Here is a 23,856-nt window from a genome sequence, read left to right on the forward strand (position 1 = left end):
TTTTTAACTTAATATTTCAATTTAAATTTTTATGTTTTTTTTTTATTTTTATAATTTTTTATTATTACATTTTTATAGCTATTATTGTATTATTATTTTTTTTTAAATATTTTTATATTATTTTTATTTTTTATTTTTTTTATCATGTTACAAAAATCATATATTTTTATTTAGTTAAATATTGTATTTTTAATTAGTTCTTTTATTAATCATCCTGTTATAATGATATGAACTCGCGGCTAGCCCTCAAGGTTTTTTTTGCTACCTGCGTCAAGGATAAATATATTGAATAAAATTGTATATGTATTATTCAATCGACAATAAATATTGCATATTACAAAAAATTGGCCGTGCAATTGGACCTTCACGACCGATCCACTGACCTGGGAATCGAGTATCAAGGGAATCTCGGACTTGTAGGCGGTAGTGAGGTGGTACTCTATCTTGCTTATAGTAGCTATTACTATTAGTGTCCATTTTGGTGATGATCGTCTAAGTGAGGAATTAGAAAATTTTGAAGCGTGTCCAGATAAATATACCATTTACGGTTGCCTCCTGGAAGAATGACGGGCCGTACAGTCTTCGTTTGCTTAGGACACAAAAAAACATTGACGTTAGGGCTATCACGAATGTGCTGAAAAGTTTCAAGAGGGTTTTCGCTATCACATATTGACAGTTCATCTAGCCACTGATATGAAACGTTGACTCATCACTTAAATAATTACATTGTCTAAAGGATGTTCACTAAAATAATTACATTGTCTAAAGGATGTATCGTCTGCAGTTTTATCCATCACTTCCACACAAAACTGCAGCCGAACAACTTTGCCTTCATCAGTATGTTGAACCACAGTTGATTTGTATGATTTCAAGTGCAATCGTTTACGTAATATGCGTCAAACAGTCGTTTGTGAAATATCAAACTCACGTGACGCACGTTGAGTTGCTTTTTTTTGGACTACGTGTAAAGCTTTCTCAGAGTTGTTTCACAGCAGCTTCAGGGACGCGTGGGCGCTCTGGTGATTTTGTATGTTTAACAGAACATCCTGTCTGAACAAAGGTTTGGTGCCAAGAATAAATTTCATGCCTACTAGGAACCAACCTACTGTACTCTTTACGAAAATTGCGTTGAACTGCACTTGCTGACTGCAAATCGTGAAACCTGAGCACGTTCCGCACAGTAAACGTATCCATTTTTAACAACACTTGCGACAGCGCTGGTGGCTGAATCCGGTACTAATTAACTCGTGAATCAAAACATGATGTGTTTTGCTATTAAATGAGACTTAAGCCGAATTTGTAAATTATCTAAATAAATGTTTACGTTTTTTTAAGTTATGAAGTCCTTTACAAATCACTCGGTATGTTTATTATTATTCCCGACAATATTTAATTTTTTTTATATTAGTGTTAAAAATGGAATTAAAATGTTATTTACTCATTTAGTACGAGAAGTCGTGGAAGAGCCTCTAGATTTCTTACTGTTTTTTTTGTATTTATCAGAGCAAACACTTTAGTTTTTTTAGTACAATTTTTAAATTTTTTGTGTGATTTATTCTGATTCTATTCTAAAGTTAAAAAAAGAATATCGTGCATATTCATTGCTTCTTTGTGTGTGAGTTTATGTACATTTACTTTGTTGAAATGTATAGAGTTGGCCTACAGTAAGTCGAAAGCAATAATATGGGTTAACTAAAATGTAATAGTAAACTCAGACAAAACGTACTAAAATATACTTTATTTTACTGTAATACGAAAAACGTTTGTTAAAAATGTCTTACACTTTTAGTTATTGAATTGTAATGGTGTAAGGCGATTCTCGAATTTTGGATAAATATGTAAATTTTAGTGTAGTTGCAGTAATATTTATTCTAATATTTTTTGTGAAAAATAAAATTTTAACATAATTAAATAGTTATAATTTTAAAATTATGAACTTACCGCAAGCCATTATCGTTAAGTGTTGCTATTATTAAAGCTGCATTTGTAGACTAACTCTAATATGACGAAGGTCAGCGTTTCTCTTTACACCGATTGATCAATATAATTTATATGCTAATTTATCCAAACAATCTTTTTTTTTTATTTCATTTGTCTTAAGAAGGTGTGATTATTTAATTTCTAAAAATATATACATGTGTATTTTTATTATAAGTTATGTAAATACCTACTAAATTAAGGTTAAAGGATATTCTTGCTCTTGTTTAAATAATAAATAGTACGTTTTAACTACGTAAACATTAACTGTCACAAAATTTGGATTAATCGTTAGCGATTCAAATGTAGCAATTTCTTTGGGGTGGAGATAGTTATTATTATTAGTCATTTTATATCACTACTGTATGATAGGTTAGGTATTACAGTACTAACAATTGTATTGTGAAACTAATTAGATAATCATTAATATTAAGGGCTAGGACCAACAAAATATATTTTTATTAAATACATGCTATAGTTAATTCTATAAAATTTAAAATACGCTTTATTATTATAAGTTTGCACCTGTAATCTACGTGAATATGAAATAGGCACAGGTTAAAATTTATATTGTTTCACGTTGTAGGTTAGAGTCCACAATCATAACTTAACTTTAGGTGAATATAACGTTAATGTTCTTAACATTTAGAAATCAATTTATGAACAGGTTATTTACACAGGTTTAGATCTTAATAAAGGATTAAATTCTTACACGTTTGATTAAATTACTTTAATTTTAATACACAAAATAATAACTTTACAAAAAACAAGAATCAGCTGACTATCAGCTGTAGTTGTTGGTGTAACTCATACAGCGCTTAGCTTGACAATAAGAAAAACTAAAATCGAGAGCATAAAATACTTGTAAAAAACTTAATACGTTATCGCTCGGGCAAGTGTGCAGAATATGTAAGCTTTACGATGACGACATAGAATAGCTAAATATAGTACTGCTGTCATATTTTTTGTAATTGCTTGTTATAACAATACAACTAAACACCTAATATGAATCTTTTCAGTTGCTGGACTTTTGTCATCGATAATTATGAACAGTATAAATCATTTTTTTTTTTTTTTATGGCACTTTTTTCTTATACAACATTTAAGTTTATTATATGAATTCTTAATAATTAATTATGTGATTATAACAAATTTATATTCATTAAATCCCATTTTTTTTTTTTGGAATGAATTTACATTCCCTACAAGTAACATAAAAGTTAATCTATATAAGCTTATAAAAAATGTATTACCTTATATATAGTTTTATTGTTTCTTTTATATATTAGTAGTCTTTTTTTTACATTGTAAATGTTTCTTCATAAGTAGCAATATTTTAATTATTATCTTTTTAAAGAAAATGTTTACTTATAATTTTTTTAAAGGTATAAAAAGAGTAAATACAGTATCATGTTTGAAAAGAATCATCATTCAAATAAAATAAAAATCTTGTTCTAATTTTTTATTTAAATTTAAAAAAAAATTTTTTAGTCAGTCATGACTAAGAAAACATGTTTATTATTTTAGTCAATTAATTTTTTTTTTTAATTAAACAATTAGTAAAAGATTTAATTTTATAATTTGTAGTATTTTTTATTTTAAAAAAATCATTATTGTTTATTAAGTAGTGTACAGTATCAAAGTAATCCATAATAAATGAGAAAAAGATACTGAAGAAGTTTGAATTTATATTTGTTAAATTTGTTGAGTAGCATGACAGAATGTACTACCTAACTGATTTATAAAAAATATTAAATGAATAACTTTCAAATTAATAGATCTTCTAAAAAGGTTTCAGAGCTAATTATTAGCTCCTCTTCTGTGGAGAATACAGAAGTATTGTTAATGGTGTTTTTGCTTGTCATAAAACTGTTAGGAAACACTTTAAATATGTAATCAAAAAATACATCCTACACACTATGATTAAGTTTTGTAAATCATCTTATAGAAACAGTACATATATATGCAGACATTAACCGCAGTATGCAAATTGAACATGTTGCATATAAAAATAAGATTTTAACACATTTGAACATCTTTTATAAATACCCTACATTAAACAAAAAAAAAAAAAAAACATGTTAATTTAATAAATTTAACATATTTATTTTATTTTATTTTAGTATTCTCACAAAGGATGCGCTATGTACTTAAGGAGGAGGCTTATAATGTTTTCTAAGACTTAAAACTTAGTATATAAGCTAAGGTAAAAAGGTTAGGGTGTAAAGAAAGGTAAGATGAGCATTTTGTAGGTGAACTCTATAAGGTGTTTGTTACTTTTTCTATTTTGAATTGTTTTAATTAAGCTTCTATTCTTGTTCACTTTCTTAATTTACATTTTTGTTTTTTACTTTACCCATCTAATCAATTCCAGTTTCCTTTCTGCTGACATTTTAAAATTCTAGTCTTTCTTTTTTTCCTTTTCTTAGAATTAAACTCCAAACAGAATACTTACCAATAATGTCTTCTAATTTTGACATTAGAAAGCTGATGTCCAGTTACAATAATCTTCTTTCTTTTTTTTTGTAGAGGAGAAATGAGTTTTGTGACATTTGAAAAATGGCAAACTTATTTGGGAGTCAGAATTAGAACATTCTGAATTAAAGGCAGAGAAGAGACTTAACCATTAAACTTTCGAGACGTTAATAAAATGCTATTCTATGCCTACAAGACATTGAAATATCCAGTAAGTGAATTTTGATTATATCATTGAAGTTTTTTTCTCAAAAATGAATCAAAGGTTGTACACACACACACACACACACACACACACACATCACATACATACATACATATATATATATATATATATATATATATATATATATATATATATATATATATATATAGTTTTTAAGTAAGTGTATACTTATAGAATTATCAAACACTTCTAAAGATAATATTTTTCTTTATTGGTTTTTAAAAATAATTGTAAGTCATACTTTGTCATTAGATAAAATTAAGATTATTATTTTAAATTTAAAATCAATCGATGTTGTCTGTTTTACTGATAACATCTCAAGTATAATCTCCACATTTTCATATTGATCACAGCAAAGTATTTTCACATAAAAAATCAAGATAATTAATTGGAAAACTTAGGAACATAGTGTATATTCCTACACATCAGTAAGCTGTCACCAGTGGTTGGAAAAAGTTTCTTAATAGTTCTTCGTATGCTCTTTTCTGCATTTATTACTACATTTCTTTTCTTATTTTTATGAAGATACAGGTTTCTTGTGATTATATTTTTTGTGAATGGCTTGTTTTCACATTTTATAATCTCTCACATTTTAAATAAAAATTTATAAAAAACATAAAAAAACAAACTTTAAGAAAAATTGTTAACTCATCTGAGATATCCATCCGCACTTCTTAAGAGAAGTGAAAATAAATAATTTTTTGGATTCCATTAGTTTGAATTTTTTGAAATGTGTGCCAACTTATGGGCTATTAAGTTATTTTTATGCTTGCAGTTTGGCACCAATTTCTAAAAGTAATTTTTTATCATAGTTTTTTTTTAAAAGTTTATTATGTTTGTGAGGGATAGATGTAATGGTGAATTTTTTTTTATTTGTTACTTCTTTTTTCCATTTTTGCTGTTTGTTTTTACTCACTATGTGTTTTGTTTTATTCTGTACTTCTAAAATAAATTTAAGTATTTGGTAGTTTGTTTTCAGAAGACCTTTTCAAAGTTAATTTTCAGTTATTTACTTAATCAATGAATCTGTTGATATATCCATTTATGTGCTTGGTATTTTGTAGTATCAAGTTCTATATGATTTTCGGTTGACAGGATGTTGTGTTTGAATAGTCTGTGGATATTCCTTCTAAAATCAGATGGTTTATATAAATAAGGTTGGGTTGTTTGATGTGTTGTGAATAGATGTATGTGTCGTTGATTTTCTGTGTATATTGTATGTGCACTTTAGTCAGTTCTTTCTTATAATGTTGTGGTAAGGAAAATATTTTGTTTATCATGTTCTAAAATCAAATATAATATAAGTTTATACTCGTAATGTATTACTATGTTCAAACTAGTACAAATGATAATTTATGACTTATTTTTTTTTTATGATGTTATTTATTTATGATAATCAACTGATTATTAACTTTTTGAAACTACCTGGCCTTTTTTGCTTTCTCTACATATGTTGAAAATTTTTTAGAGTAAAGTAGTTTTAGGTGAAACTAGTTATAAAATAATGTGAACAAACTAATTTTTCATCATTAGAAATTTAAAATAAATGATAAAATGAAAACAATTTTAGAGTCAATTCAGTAAACAATAAACAAAATTATTTTTATTTGACATTTTAACATTAACAGTCATATCTAAATTATTTGCTTAAGAAATTTAGCTTACAATTCTTATCATAACCATAACACATAATTACTTCCTAATGCTACATAAACTATAATTAACTAAATTTGAATTAAAAAATGTTTTTACACAAATTAAAAAATGTTTTGCTTTAATAACAAAGCTAATCACAGATTACAGCCAATAATGATTGCTATAATACTAATATTAATATTCTAGTTTTTATATTATCTTACTTAAAATAAGAAATTTATACTTGCTAAACATCACAAAATATATTGTCAATTATTTATTTGTTCAGGCAGCCAGAATAAATACTATAATTAAATTATATTAACAGTTCTTTCATTAAAGTAAAGAAGTAATTTTTTTTTCTAACTATTTATCTATTCTATATCTAACTCTACTCCAAAGAATTTCTTAAAAAGTTATCTATTTAATACAAAAAAATAATAATTGAGCTGTTTTCAAAATGAACTATAATTAACTGAGATAATTTTTTATGTAAATAAAATGTCATCCTGTCTTTTAGTAAGGTAGTATGTTTTTAAAAAAAATTCTTTTTATCTGAATTCACAGCATTCACTGCCAATTATTAATAATAATAACTTGGCACCATGTTATTTTTTATTTTTTTATTTTTTTGATAATTGATCAGAGGGATTACATATTAATACAATGTTAAATTTAAAATACAATAATAATCCATTAAGAGAAAGTTATCAAAACTGGTATAAAATAGCAATAATTGCATTCAAGTTCTACATGAATTGATCTGACAAGACACAGTGGGTTTGCTTACTCAAATTTCAGTTTACAGGAACAGCCTTTTTTTAATTGTTCTTTCTCAAGAAAATTTCAGTTTTGGTGATCCAATTAAGGCACTCCTTTTTCAAAATACATAATGTGTTTGTATTTAAAAACTATATATCAGTTTTTTCAATAGTTTTTATATTTGATATTGAAATGTTACTTATTAAGGTTTAGAAAGCTAAGTTGATACACAGGGTGGAGATGGATTACTTGACTAATGATGGATGGCTTCTTGCTACTTATGACAATCTGTCATGGTTCAGTATTCCCTCCACTGTAGTATTAGTGCGAATATTACTTCATACACCTTAAGTAGGGCTGCTGTATATCAATGGCTACGTTTTCTAATCTATATTGAGTTGTTAACTGCATTATAAATTTCTATAGCAAGTAAATGATTTACATATTTCATTATAGTAGAAAAATATAAAACTAATTTACACTTTACACAAAGAATGAAATAAAATATGTTACATTGTAATTCTTTTTTTTTTTATACGACCAAAAGATCTTTTTTGAGTTTTTTTAAACGGTTTTTAGTGCCTGTTTTTAGTTAGTAGGAAAACCCCATCAATCTATAGTCAAATAGCACAGATGGTGTTTAGTTTTCAAGCATTATACTTAAATACCTATTCGCTTCTTCTGAACTAGCAATCATACATTCAAACAGCTTTTCTTTTTTCCTGTTTAGCCTCTGAGAATTACCGTTCAGGTATTACTTAAAGAGGATGAATGAGAATGATATGTATGAGTGTAAATGAAGTATTGTACAGTCTCAGTTCGACCATTCCTGAAATTTGTGGTTAATTGAAACCCAACCACCAAAGAACACCAGTATCCACGATCTAGTATTCAAATCCATATAAAAGTAACTTTACATTCAAACAGCCTAAAAATTCTATACAGTGTGTATAACATTGTATATGCTTACATATTATTAAATAATTTATTCATGTTTTTTTTTCTCTCTTATATTAATCACTGATGTGTGTATAATTTTCCCTCAAAAAATGTAATTAAAATATGTACGAGGTGTGGTTATTAAATAATGAGACTGTGTTTCTATTTATCAGAGAAAGCATTGAGAACCGATCATGAGCACTTTGGCACCTTTCAAGCGTCTGTAACTGTATAACAAACATCAACACTTTAGGCTGTTCAGTTGATTGCAAGTCATTGTTTAGCTTAAAATATGAACAAGTCAGTTTGAAGTTTTTAGTAAAGCTGAACAAAATACCAATAGATGTGAATTGTAGAAAAAATTAATTAGATTGTTTGACTCAGTATCTGAATGATAGCTAAGGCCATAAACATTGACAAAGACAATGGAAAATTTGCTCTGACATACTGCAGAAACTTGATACTTATCCAAACTTTTTTAAAAAAACCATCACTTGTGACAAAACCTGGATCTTCCAGTATGATCCTGAAATGAAACAACAGCCAGTGCACTGATAAACATTATCACCAACAATGAAAATAGCTTGTAAAAAATTCAAAGCCATGCTCATTTTGTTTTTTTTTTTTATGTCAAGGGCATAATTTTTGAAGAATAGGTTCTGAAAGGCACAACAGTGAGTCAGTATTATTATAAGGAAGTTTTGACAAAGCAGAAAAAAAATAAAAAAAATTACTAGATTTGTGAAAAATAATTTGTTTCTTCATCAGGGTAATGTGGCTTCTCACGCAGCTCTTTCTGTGAAGCAGTTTTTGGCTAACAGACACTACTACATGGAACATCCTCCATATTTCCCAAATTTGATACCATCTGGCTTTGTTCTTTTCCCATATCTATGTTTAAAGGAGAATGTTCTAAATCAGTTAATGTAGTAAAGTAAACACAATGTATGACATTGTGTTTAAAATAGATGACAGAAACTGATCTGCTTCACACCTTTAACCAGAGGAAAACAAGATTGCATAACTGTGTAGGTTGATGAGGATTATATTGAAGGGGACAAGGATATAACTGTAATACATGTAAATAAATGTGAGTTATTTTATCAATATAAATTTTTAATAGACTCACTTTGAACAGTGTTTTACTTGATGTACATCAATACATAAACATGAAATTATGTTTTCCTCTAATATTTGGTTATATATTATTGTGAAATTTTGTCACAATTTTGAATTAATAATAATTCAAACAAAAAACAAGTCTGAAAATGGGAGAAATGAAGAAAAGGAAGCTGACGCATAACTAATCAGAACATTGTCGGCATAAAATTGTCAGCATAAGTTTGACTTTAGAAGTTTGCAAGTTTGAAAGGTTATTCAGGACTTTTTCTGTAAGATGATATGCAAATATTGGTTTGTAATACTTGGATGAAATATTAATATTTGTTAATTTCTCAAACATGGTACCGCTGATATGTTAAATGAATAAATTAATATAATCCACCGTACCAGCACGTTGATATGTTCTCTAGATCTTTCAGCTTACTTGGAAGCCATCATCAGGAATTAAAATTTATGCATTTAAAATCAAAAATTTAAAAACAGTCATGACTGTCCCAGTCCTACTAGTATACTCAAATATAACTCAACATTTTAAACTTTTGACTTTAAATGCATTAATTTTAATTCCTGATGATGACTTCCAAGTAAGCCAAAAGATCTAGAGAACATATCAACGTGCTGGTAAGATGAATTATATTAATTGTGAATTTATTAATATTTGCGTAGAATTACATTTACTCATTTAATCTGCGTAATACAGTAGTTCATTTTGGTCACCTGCTATCAATAGAAAAAAAAATCAAGCCAAAAAAGATTCTTCTGTAAATATATATATATTTTTAATTTAATTGATCTCACTGTTATGTTTGATGAAGTTCAGTTGAACTTCAGTGACATAATAACATTTATTTTTATTTTTAAATTTTATCTGAAAATTAATTTGGTATTCAGAATGATTTTATCAGAATTGTAGATTTAGTTGACGATTCATACAACATTCCAGATTACTCTAGTTATTCTAGATATGCAACAAAGTTTTAAATCTGTCAACTTTTTATAGAATGAAAAAAAAGGGGAAAAGTACATAATACCTTCCTGAATCACCTCATTTACACATTATTAGCTTGGACCTGTGACTGATGTTCTAATCCTGAGATGATTTTATTTATTTCATTTTCTTTAAATAAAACACTGAAATCCATTTACTGTTTGCTATAAGTATTACATTGTGTGATTAATATTTTTATAAAAACCATATAATCCTTAATATTTTTTTAAAAGCATTTTTATGATGAATTTATAAACAATTGATTCATTTCTAAAATCAGGAACATAAATCACACACAATTATACAAAATACAGTTAATTGTACTTTAAAAGTATACAATTAATTGTGTAAATGAAGTATACACTAATACAGCGTACACAGTTACACAAAGTACAATCAATTATACTTTGTATCACTGTTTAAAGTCAAAGTACGTATGTGTGTTTGCATTATCAGTATATTTTAAAGTACCTGTTGACATTTTAATGAATGAGTGTGAATTTAATAGCCTAAATTATTACAATAAAGTAAATATTACAAAACATTTATATTTTTATGCTTTAATGTAGATTATACTACTATAAAAATAAATTCATATTTGTGTTATAATACATATAAGTATGTAAACTACCATGTTATAAACATATGTTGTAAAACTTACTTAAAACATAGAATCGTAACTGTTTTCTTGTTCATAATGAACAGTTTATGTTTATGAATTTATACCTATGTTTTTTCTTTATAGATATGGTAATAATCATTTTAATTTGATATGTGAAAATATTATTAAAATTAAGCAATAATTCTATGTGTTTGACCTGAAGGAATACTCTTGTTCACTGTCGTTTCCATCTCTTCCATTAATGGTTGTTTTACATTTAATTCTAAATTTTCATTCGCCTGAAGTTGCCTGAAAATGAAATTTAGTCAGTAATAATTATGAATTGTCTGCCAGTTAATGGTACAGATAATCCTATATTTTATATTATATTTTTTTGTTACTGTTTTAATCAGTCTAATATGTAATGTGCACACGCGCGTGCGCGCGCGCACACACACACATACCTGTACTTAAATACACTTTTATGCACATCTTTTATATTTATGTTGGTTCTGGTAAAGTAGACAATAATTCTACTTTAATGACAATAATATCAACTCTCAGGAGTTGATAGTCATTGATCACCTTTCTATGGTGTTGTAGGACACAGAAACAAGATCATATAAAAGTTTACTTATTTTATTTGCAATTTAAATCAAAAGTTACTTCTCAGTGGTCATCTATATAGTTTATATAGTTTATTTTGTGATACTTCAGCTTTCCATAGAATGGAAACGGTTGGATAAGGGTATTCCTTCTGGGAATCTGATCCTGTTCTTGCTTTATTTTTCTTTACAAACAGAATTGATTTATGTATCTCATGCTGCATGTTAATTTTCAGCTGGAAATGCCTCTTTGTGAATAGTATTAAATTTTGTTCTACTATTACACAGAAATATGTGACTTCAGGATAAGTTCTAAAGATGATAGTACTGGATTTATCAGTTCTGTTGGCTAGGAGAGGTATACTGGTTCATAAATACATAGCTTTGTTGTTATGTACAGTTAATCTATAGATATATTCACCAAAAAATGCTTGTAGGTAGACTTAAAAACTGAGACTTGAATGGGATTATGTCATTCTTGCTATAATTTTTTTAATGTGTTTTTCTTTATCCATTCCTTTTTCAGTATCCTTCCTGCATGTATTTTTAACTAAGTTGTGTTCATTAGTGTCTGATAGACCTGTACTAGGTTTATGCTGAAGAAAAAGGGACTAATGAAGTTAGTATATTCACATTTTTATATGTTAGATGCTTAATCCATATAAAACCCATTTTATATAAATTAAAATTATTGCTAAGTATTTTGTGGAACAAACATTCACATTAAGAAGTTTTAATAATAATATTTTTGTTTAATTTTCATGGCCAATAACAATGTCTGAGAAAAAAATACTTAAAAGTGCATTAGATACATCTACTCAGTTAATTATATAGTATGAATTTCTACAGTAGAATCAATGAGAACTAACGTAGCCAAAGAAAACCAATCTTATGTAATAGGTATCCTGACTTGCAATTGAGATTTTTAGGAAAAGTAGCTCCTAGATAACTCTATTAACAAAACCATTTCTCCATCATCGGTAGGTTTCCCTTTGTCTATTGCCTTCAGCAAGAACAGATACATTCTCCTCAATTTGGTAACTGATCCTATCCTATTTCTACAGTATCTGTCCAGTTAGGGAGAAAGAATCAAGAGCAATGTGATGGTGGGGGGGGGGGAGAGTGAAGGAAAGAAAAACTCAAACAAAGATCTGTAATTTCCTCAGTTATTTGAGAGGTTGAAATAGTTTACAGTCTTTTTGAAAGCCCATCAGATATAGTTGATTTAAACTAGGTTAAGCTAGCCTTTTCTTTTCTAGTTATGTTTAAAATAGATGTAGGGAGCATTTGAGTGTAGTTTATTTATTGTGGTTTAATTTGCATAATGCCTAAGATAGATTGACATCGATAGAAGATCAGTTCCTGAACTTCGTTACAAGCTATATTATGGCTGTATATAATTTCAAATAAAAAAGAATAATTTTAAAGATATTTTTAAAACTGACTAATATATTCTATTTTTAATATTTTACTAAATATATGATTAGTTTACTACAGCTGTTCCAGAATTGTATTCCAATTGATTAGAAAAAATCAAAAAGAAAATGTTTTATTGGATACATGTATATAATAATAAATAAAAAATGGTTCAGCTACCTAACTTCAGTCATCTCTTAGAATCAGTTCCTTATCATTCTCTGACAGCAGCTTTTGCAGACTCTCCACCAAAGAAATACTGCACTGGAGTACTAACAAGTTATTAAACCTATCCTTGAATTCTTCAGTTATTTCATATTTCTAAGTAAGTAACCTTCTAGATCTTCCATTTTGGTGAAGAAAGATGATAGTCAGGTAATTCTAGTAAACTAATTCTACTATGTACTAAGGTATTAAGTCTAGTTTGTATCAGGGATGGTAAAACATCTCAAGTAAAGCCTTTTGTATGAGTCACACAGATATACCACACATTGCCTTACAGACATTCTTTGTGAGAATCATTTGCTATAGTTTTGGATTAATTTCTGAAACAGTTCAGTTAATAAATTTTAGTACATCAGCTGTCCATGGACATTATATATAGTAAACATCACCCACTACTTCTAATTAGAATTTTAATTTTATTTATTTTACATAAATAAAAAGTTATTTTACAGTAACTTTCTGTTTTTTTTTAATGATTTTTCTAAAGCGCCAATCTTATATTTCTTGTTACCTTGATTTTCCTTTTTTTTAATAATCATAAGTTATTTATTAATTTTTTCTGATTTATGTAGCAGTATCTTTTTACAATTAGAACCTTACTAAAAAAATATATATGTATGTATACAATCGCATTTATCTCCTTATTTTTTAAAGGATTGCATCAACACTTTATATAGTTGCAAAAAACAAATTACACCATAACCTCACAGTTTGTAGGAACATTGGTAATAGTTTCCGTGTTTTATTAATTCTTGCTTTAGCTGACACTGAAAGAGTGGGGAGCAGATGATTTGTAGTGAAATTATAGGTATTGCAGATATGATATTATAATCGGTTTATCTTTAATAACCAGTTGAAAGTCAATTATGAAACAGCCCTTATATATAAATTTTATTAATTTTCTTAGACTTGCTAAGGAGAGCAAAATATGTTTTAATATAAATGAAGTGGAGTTGTTTATAATTATTCTAAACTTCCATGTGTTAATTTTAATATTTTTTTATGGTTACAATGAGGAAAACGTATGAGAGTGCTATATTTATTAAGTAAATGTTCTTTTAGTATACTTAAATAATATTAACAAAAAACATTCTTTGAAAAAGTAAATATTTTTATGACTAGCTACTTACACAGTAATAATGTTATCTGTAAAATGTGATGCAGTTTTTCTTCTTCTGTTTGACTTGTAAAGTATTGCTAATGAAATAAAAGAGATCACTAAACCCACAATAATGAAACCCCATCCAATTCCTATTAAAATTGTTGGCATCATTATAAACAGTTTCAAAGAAGCTGCCATGTCTGGAGGCATAGTTGCACGCTGATTAAACCATAACATTGGGAAGTATACTCTTGGTGCTTTGCTGTATAATCTAAAAAAAAATAAACAGATATATTGCGTGTAGTAAATATTGATAAAATTGTATCACTATTAAGTCGTTGTTGAAGCTTTAAAAAAGAGTTGGACGTATTTACCTTTGCCATATGTTGTGCTTCCTATGGTAAGTGATGCTAGTTGGTAAGTTGTTGGGGGCAGCTTAGAGTTCACATATGCACCAGTACATACGCTTCCTCTACCAAGCCACCTGAGCATGCAACCACAAGCAGGCGCCTTTATAAGCAGCAACAAGGTAACACAAAAACATTCACTTTTGGATCACCACAAGATCAAGAAGATATGGAAGGAAGTCCCCTGGCCGGCCCCTCTTGGCAGATGCCAATGTCCCCACTGGAGCAGCAGGTCTGACTGGCCCAGCATGAAGCCTGCAAGCACCAGAATGCATAGCGGTGAAGATGGAACCGGATGAGCACTGCTCAGGGAGAACTACAACCCATCAAACTGAGCTGACATCGCAGCTCAGCAACCAGACTCAACAGCCATTCTCAGGACTACCTCATGAAGTGCACAAATAGCTCTTTTAAAACTACCACAAAGTTCATAAAAGGTGTCAGGTGCTGTTGGAGTAATTCGGTGACAATATGAATTCAAAACTTGTGTTATCTATTAAAATTACGTTCTGAGACAAAATATTTTGGTGTAAAGTGTAAAGAAATAATTGCTTCTTTACCGTTTATTATATGAAAATCAAGCAGTATTGAATACAAAATTATGAATTATGTTTGAATAATCAAAGTATTATACTTAACAATATAACTCCGAAGAATTATGAGTTTTTCATATTGATCATTAAGAGTTAAGAAGTTTTCCTTTCTAAAGTATACATTATTATTGCAAAATCTGAGTAATAATTATTCTGAAAAATTAAATTATTACTCTTAGATGCACAGAGGTAGTATGATTGATTCTAATGATGATCTTTTTTTCACTTCCAGTATCCTTCAGGAGTATACCCAATCCTGGATATGATGGTAAACTATCGTGATATACTTGATGGGCATATTGTCAGATTATCCATTCTGTTGGAGTAGTCTGACTTTGGTAGACCATCCATAATGAGGGTGCCAGGACCTTGATGAAAGGATCAGTTCATCCTTGATGTTGTTTGATACTTAGTCCAAGAGGCTGTTTCTGTGATCTGTGGTAAGAAACAATGGACAGAAGATTCCATTTGATGATTGCACAGTAAAGCTAATGGCTGAATCAGGTAAATCTGGGCCACTTAATTCAAGTAAGAGGGCATAAAAATTCTAGGGTCAATGAATAGATGATGATTTTTTTTATTGACAATCGTATAACATTTAATAAAGATTGATAGATCAATAATCAGAAAGTGTGTTTGTGTATTAACGCTGTCATAAAAAGTAATTTAATCAGGTATAGTACAGCAGCTGTCCACAAACATTACATATAATAAATAACACTCACTGTTTCTGCGTAAAATTTTAATTTTTATTAATTTTCCATACAATAACTTTCTATTATTTTTTTTTAATTTGAAATAATTTTTCTAAAGCAATTCTTTCATTTTCTGTTATGTTGATTTTACTTTTTTATTAGTCATTAAGATATTTATAAATTCTTTTCTGATTTATGAAACAGTATCTTTTTACAAATAAACATCTTATTATATAAAAACTTATTATATATAAAACAATGTTTGAATAAACAATATAGAACAATGTGTGACTATATATATATATATATAGTCACACATTGCTTTATAAGTAATGGGAAAATTCTGATTACATTTTTAAATTAAAAAAAAAAAATTGTACTTTTTTGTTATCTGCCCGCCACATATTTTTCCATTCCAATGGGTTCAAACTGTGGCTGGTTAGTTCTTAGATGGCGCCACTGAAATGCTATATTGAAATAAGATAATAAATAAATAAAATTATAAATATAATCTAACCAAACTTAACCTACACGCTAGTCAAGGTTATAGTGAAAAGAGCGTAGGTTAAGTTTATTTATTTTCTTAATTCAATGTAGTGTTTCAGTGGCGCCTTCTAAAAACTAACTAACGACATGGTGGGCAGATAACCGATAAGTACCAACAAATTATTATCAATTAGCAGTACTAATACATTGAGACAAAACATATTACTTATCTGAGAAATTATGAACTTATACATTTCTAATGAGAATTACATGTTGTTTAAAAGTATGCACTTTTATTTTAATGATTATTTAAAATCAAATTTCCTTTATCATATATTAATTACTTCTTTAACATAAAACTAATTGCTAGTACTTACTCAATGCCACTCAGAGGTTGTAATAATAGATTTACTTGAAGTCTTGCACCAACATCCAATGGAATACCAACATTCTGTAAGTTAAGATGAAAGTCATTTAATTTCTTAATTTTGTAATTTAAATATGCTTAGACTTATTATTACTTATTGTTAGTTAGATAAAAATAGTCACTAAATAAACAGTTCATTGATTTTTACTGGTAATCATGTAAAAAAAGTTAAAATTTATACATAAATATAACTTACAAGAACAAATTCTAATTTTATATTTAATTGTAATAAATTATTAGTTTTTTAAACAGCAAACCAAATCAAATATTTTATTTACTTATATATATTAAAAAGTTGAATTAGTTAAGAAGTTTTGTATTTTAGTTAATAGTATAAGTTACTAATATGGGTTGTATGATTAATTTTTTTAATGAGGATTTTTAAAAACTATACTTTTCTCATACATAAATAAAGCTTTGTATATGACACAAATGAGCTGATATCTGTGAATTCTATTTTATTTTTAATGCGTTTAATAACACTGAAAATTATTCTGTATAATTACTACATTTTCACCATTATCAGTTTTTTGGCTATTTTTATGATTATCAACTCCTTTCCTTCTCTAAAGATAAACAAAAAAATATGAAACTTCTAAAACTACACTGCCATTTTGATAGTTTAAACAACCCCCACCATCATCATCAGATACTGAGGAATTTATGTATTGACAAAATAAATTATTATGATAAAATAATAATTAACAAAAATCAATGCCTTTGAAAACCACAAAATTAATTTACCTGTGTTATTTGTAAAATAGATTAATAAAAATAATCACTGATTAATAGTTCCAGTTGAAAGTGTAAAGGTAGCCCAAAAATAAACTAAACCACTGAAACTTTCAACTCTGATTGCACCTTTCTTTTTTTTCCTTTCTTTTTCCTGTTTAGCCTCTGGTAACTACCGTTTAGATAATTCTTCAGAGATGAATGAGGATGGTATGAGTGTGAATGAAGTGTAGTCTTGTACATTCTCAGTTCGACCATACCTGAGATGTGTGGTTAATTGAAACCCAACCACCAAAGAACACCGGTATCCACGATCTAGTATTCAAATCCGTGTAAAAATAACTGGCTTTACTAAGACTTGAATGCTGTAACTCTCGACTTCCAAATCAGCTGATTTGGGAAGACGCGTTAACCACTAGACCAACCCGGTGGTACTATGATTGCACACCATGACTTAATGTAACTCTCATTAGGAGCTAAAATTTCACTTAAGAAAGATAAAGATAGATTGACTTTAAATCATTTAAAGAATTATTCTCTCCATTAAAAAAGATTTTTAATGAAGTTTAAATTATATGATAGAAAACTAAAACTAAGAAATTTTTATTAAAACTAATATTCCAAAAAAGCTACTAGATTATGGTTTCCTTTCACTCTATATATTAAAAAGAATATTTAATGCAAGAATGGTTAATAAAGTAAGTTTTCCAGCTATCTACTAATTCCTATTTATTATGGACATTTTATAAAATGTCCTTAAAAAATGTCTTAAATGTCGTTATTTTATATCTAATGAGCTTAATACTCCTTTATTGTGGTTTTAATCTTTCTTTTAGTTTGCTTTGTATAACCGAAATTGTAAATATTGATTTTATAAATCAATCTAAAAAGATCTTCTGTTTCAACCGGTTTAATTTTATATTTAGCATTTCTGAAGATGGTGAACGTATCTTAGACAACTTTTTAATTTTTCATGTAAATTATATATTTTTTAAACACTGATTATCAAGGTTTTTTTTATAGTTTACTTTGATCTATCCATGCCGAGGTAATACTTTTTTTATTTGGGAAGTAGCAATCCTATCCATTTTTGATGTGGTTTATATATAATTTATAATTATGATAAAAATATTTATCTAACTACCTTTATTTTACTCTTACTTTTTTCAATTTAAATTTAATTTTTAATCTCTAAATTTCAGAATAAAATTTAGAAGATAGTGCAAGTTTTCTTTTGGGTTTCATCAAAGATTTAATTGTAAATTATATTGTTTTACTTTTTACATTGGTTAGCAGGTGACAATTTTTTCATATCAACAATTGTGTATAAAATATATACATCACCAAAATTTTATCTGTAAATTGTTGAGAATGCACTTTATATTCATGTTATCTTTGAGTTTCATCCAAAATGAAGTGAAAACCCATCATTTCAGTTTGAGTTCTTCATCATGTTAGCTCAGTATTTCAGCTTTTTTTTTTACGCATGGAATTAGATCTATTTATTTTAATTTCTATTAATATTTTTCAGTTATCCTGGGAAAAAAGTTTTTGTAATGGCTAATTTGCTGAAGTATAACATTTATCTACCCATTTAAGAAATTGCTAGACATATTTACTTTGTTGTACTGATAATGAGCAATTGCCAATGAAGTATGTCTGTAATTGTGGTACTTCTTTTAGTAACAGTAAAATTTTAGGTTCAAAATTTAGGCACATATTTTACTAACATTTACAGAGGTTATTATGATTTTGTATTTTGTTCTGGGTAAAATTTTTATATTGCAAGTACTTATACTTAACCGGTTCAATTGTGATGTAAAACTGATGTTTATCAGTTTCAGGTAACATTCCATCTATTAAATCTGAGTAATAAGGATCAGCTTGATAGAAATGAGGATATGATACAAAAGCTGGAGCACCATAGTGACATGTTGTTACATTAATTACACCGGACGGTGAACATTCACCGCTACAATAACATAAATTTTCTTTAACATGTGTACCATTATCTAATAATTCTTTATCTAATATATAGGTTAAACCTTGAATACCATTTACTGTTCTATCCTCCAGGTATGTAAATGAGATTGATCTGAAATTAATAAAAAAGAAAAATTATGTATTTATATGAGATTTCAGAAATGGCAATAAAACTAAATCAGTTTGTTCATTAATAGTAATTATTTTATAATCTTAATTAATTTTTTACTAAATGTAATTATTACTTGGATTTCATTCAAAAAAGAAGTTAATTAGATTGCCCACATCCTAGTTTTTTAATACATGACTGTATTAAAAAAGTAATAATTGAAGGAAAAATCAAGGGTGTGAGGGAAAGAGGAAGAAGAAGGATAGAAATGTAGAATGATTTGAAAGGGAAGTAAGGATACTGTAGTTAAAAGAAAAAGCTCAGGTTAGACCATCATGAAGAATGCTTTCTTGATACCTGTGACAGTTCCACTAAAGAAGAATACTGCATAGAGAATGTGTTGAATCACCATTCAGAGCTGTCAGCTCATTCTTAATGAATGCTAAGTTGAAAAAACAGATAAAGTAAATAAATCTTTTCCATTTGCTGAGAACAGATCATTAAACTGTTTTTTCATTAATATTAAATATATTGTAAGTTAATTGCTAAGATCAAACAGTTTCAAAAATCAAATAAATCTTATTCATGAAAATACTGTACTATTAAAGTACAGTATAAAAGAATCATGAACTGTCAAATCTTGTGGTAAAATGTTGTATGCTATTCATTAGCATCAACCACAACATCTTGCAGCCTGTAGCCAATGCGTTTAAAAACATCAGTTTCATTTTAATATTTTTTTCACAAAAAAAACAAGTAGTTTAACAACATAATGGAAAATGAGTCGTAAACATTAACAGATTATTAATTCAAGATTTAATTTTTATTTAATTATCTAAATCTAAATAATTTAAATTATTAGAAATAATATTACAGTTATCAGTAAATTAACTGTACAGTTTATACAATTACCGTATTGCTTCAAATTTAAGACACACCATTTTTTTATTACAGATTAAATTATCAAAATATCAGGTGCATTTTCAATTGGAGGTCTAATACCATTTGACATAAATGCATAGGTAATAGGTGTAAAGCTGAAGTTTTTGAACCTGTATGTCTGTTCAACATCAATTGGAGTCCAAACAGGATATGTGAAGAACATTTGTCATCATGTATAGAACATACACAAATCCAGTTTTTTCATAACCGTTCCTTTCTACCTATTTGTTGTGTTTTTCTAACTAATCCATCATCATGGAAAAGCATTTCACATATAACATAAACTTTAAATGCAAGATTATTTTACACGATGAACAGATGGGAAATCATGCCACCAGTAAACAGTTCTCAATAAATAAGGAAATCTGTGTCAGTGGCGCAGTACGAAACAGAAATTATTTGCATGTAAACGAACAAAGAAATATTTTTTGGGACAAAAACATGGAAAATATCTGAAAATCGATGCTGCTGTTTTGGCCTATTTCAAGGAAGTTTGCACAAAAGGTCTTCCAGTGACAAGAGATGGACTGATGTTAAAGGCCAGGGAAATTGCTAGGAATAATGATCATCAATTTAAAGCTGTGGATGGTGTGAGAAATTGATGAAAAGGCAATGTCTGTCATTGCATCGCAGAACTACCATTGGCCAGAAGTTACAATCGGATTATGAGCATAAATTAGTGAAATATCAAAGTAACGTAATCGATCTACGATTAAAGAAACAATACTGTCTCAGTCAAATTGGTAATGATGATGAAGTTGTTGTGTTGAAATGCCACCAAATCACACCATAAGTGAGAAAGGCAAAAACAACTAACATAAAAAACAGCTGGATATGAGAAAGTAAGAGTAACTGTTATGTTGAGTGCTACTACTGACGGAAATAAATTATCAACGTATGTAATTCTGAACAGGAAAACTGTACCAAAAGAAAGGTTCTGTGATGATGTAATTGTTCGAGTTCAACAGAATGCCTGCATGACAAACGATCTAATGCAAGATCGGTTAGGATGTGTATCAGAACATAGACAGGAACGTAGATGGGTGGACTTCAGAATCGAAACAATATGCTAGAGTTGGATGCTTTTCATGGTCATTTGTCTAACAACATAAAAACAAAACTGACAAATGGAAAATATGATTTAATTGTAATTCCTGGAGGTATGACTTATCAATTAATTACAACCAATAGATGTCAGGGTTAATAAATCTTCGAAAGATTGTATCGTGCACAATACAATCACCGGTTGACTGAAAACAATTATCTCTGTAGACCAAGTGGCAAAATTAAACAAGCGTCAGCAGCTGCTATTGTAGATTGGATTTCAAAAGCTTGGAATGATTTTCCATCTGTAATAGTTAAAAAGTCATTCTTTAAGTGCTACTTTTGAATACATTGGATGGTTCTTAAGACAATATACTTTGAAACCACAGTGATTCTGTTGAATCCGACTCAGATAAAACTTGCAACGACTACTCAGCAATAACACAGAAAGTCATGAAAGATTACTGTGATTAGTGGTAAATTCCATGCTTATAAAGCTAAATTTGTATGTAGCTAACTACTAGTACATTATATTTGAGGTACTATAATACAAAATAAAGTGTTAAGAACTTTTGATTTAGATCTTTTACTGTATATTTGGATTATTCAGTAAATTGTTGTAAGTAGCTACTACTTAACTTTTTTATTCATTTTTCAAAATAGGATGAACTTAATGAAAAATACTAATATATACAAAATACTTATATGACTTACCATAGTTTATAATAAATAATTTATACAGTAGTTTAATATTTCTATTTTTTTCAGAAATTATCTAGTAAATTTAGGGTGCATCATAAATTTGATGGAGTCTTAAATTCAAAGAATTATTACAGTAACTGTTTTTTCCTACAGTTTGTGTTTTCATTTGGCAGAAACAACAGAAACACCCACCTCTATTATATTGTTTCAAAACAGTGGTTTTTAATATTTACAGAAACCAAGTAGTACTTATAAGGCATTTATGTTTATATTTTTTCTAAAAACTGTTGTTGTGTGACAGTCTAGACTATTAAACCCAGATTAATGGACTTATAATGCATTAAAAACTTTTACATTTACAATAACAAAAACTATCGCCTAAAGGGATGCCTCAGCTACTAATCAGGGCAAAGACAGCTAGTAAATAGCTGTCAGATATGGGGTTTAGCTGCAAATAAGATATTTATGAGCATTAGACAAGACCAAGTAGCATCCGGTGGAAGCACCAATACTGTAAATTTTCTCTGCCAACACATATTCTTTGTCATCAAACATTACTTCTTCTTCACTCTTTTTTCACAATATCATTGTTGCCACATCCGAAACAATTGCAACTGTTAAATTTACAGTTTTCAAAAGTGAAATTGTAGAATCATCCAAATAGTAACGAGGGTGAAAAAGTCTTTGAGAGTTAGTCTAAAATGAAAAGCAGGCTTGGATCTAATAAATTATTAGTTTTGTTGTTAAGCATGTTTTGGTTTGTACAGTATTTGTAATGCTGCTGGAAGATTTTTTAGTTACTGATAACTTTATTCAATGACTCATGATTCAAAAACCATTATGCATGACTTAAGACAAAATTTACTTTCAACCCAGAAACTCCCATTATGCTATTATGTGAACAAAACTTTCAACAGAGAATAATTACTCATTTTTATTTGCAGCTATTGAAATACTTCTTGCCCGTCAGATATGTCAGTTGATTTCTTTTTCTGCGATGCAGTTAAGGAGTGTGTATTATGTGAAGCAATTGATAGATGAGTGGTTGAAAGGACATATACCAAGGGCACATTCCAGCATTTGAATAGTGATAAGGATCAATGTCTCCTAAGTAAGTAAAAGTATCCCTGATTTGGATTTTATATTCCTGAGATTATTATACTATAAGTAAGTAAAAACAAAAAAACTAATGCTCTGTATATATGAACATTGAATGTTTATTATTGCTTATTGGTTTTTTATATTCCCCTAGAAATTTGTATTTTAATAATTAATTTAATGTATGAGCTTGAAATTTGTGTATGATAATATGAAATAGAAATTTTACAGAGTAATGAAAAATGCCAAGACTGATTGGGATTTGAACCTTGAATCTTTCACATGAAACATTAAGATGGTACCATCCTACCACTTACAAACCCACAGTTCTGGCTGCGCACATTGGATATTGTTCTAGTATTAACTTATTGAGAAGTAAGGATACTTCTCAAACTTACTCTACTCTAATTTGCATAAAGGTGTAGCTTGCATTCGCCACTGCTTTTGTATCGTATTTGCAGTAAAAGGCCTAGTGACACAAGGGATTGATATTTCAGGTAATTATTTCACTTTAAGTACTCAGCTAGGAGACAAAAGATGCATTTTAAATCTTCTGCATAGGTAC

General features: G+C 28.2%; 1 protein-coding gene across 1 annotated transcript in view; it reads right to left on the reverse strand.

Moving 5' to 3' along the window:
- Positions 1-6,260: 6,260 nt before the first annotated feature.
- The window catches only part of LOC142326715 (protein croquemort-like), a 121,347-nt gene continuing 103,751 nt past the window's right edge, over positions 6,261-23,856 (reverse strand). The window contains exons 7-10 of the mRNA XM_075369361.1: positions 19,217-19,508; positions 16,632-16,705; positions 14,102-14,344; positions 6,261-11,034 (exon numbers count right to left, since the gene is read on the reverse strand). Of these exons, the coding sequence (XP_075225476.1) occupies positions 10,917-11,034; positions 14,102-14,344; positions 16,632-16,705; positions 19,217-19,508 (727 nt within the window). The 3' untranslated portion in view covers positions 6,261-10,916. The remainder of the gene's footprint in view (positions 11,035-14,101; positions 14,345-16,631; positions 16,706-19,216; positions 19,509-23,856) is intronic.

Source organism: Lycorma delicatula, chromosome 6 (genome assembly GCF_047948215.1).
Source record: "Lycorma delicatula isolate Av1 chromosome 6, ASM4794821v1, whole genome shotgun sequence".
NCBI lineage: Eukaryota > Metazoa > Arthropoda > Insecta > Hemiptera > Fulgoridae > Lycorma > Lycorma delicatula.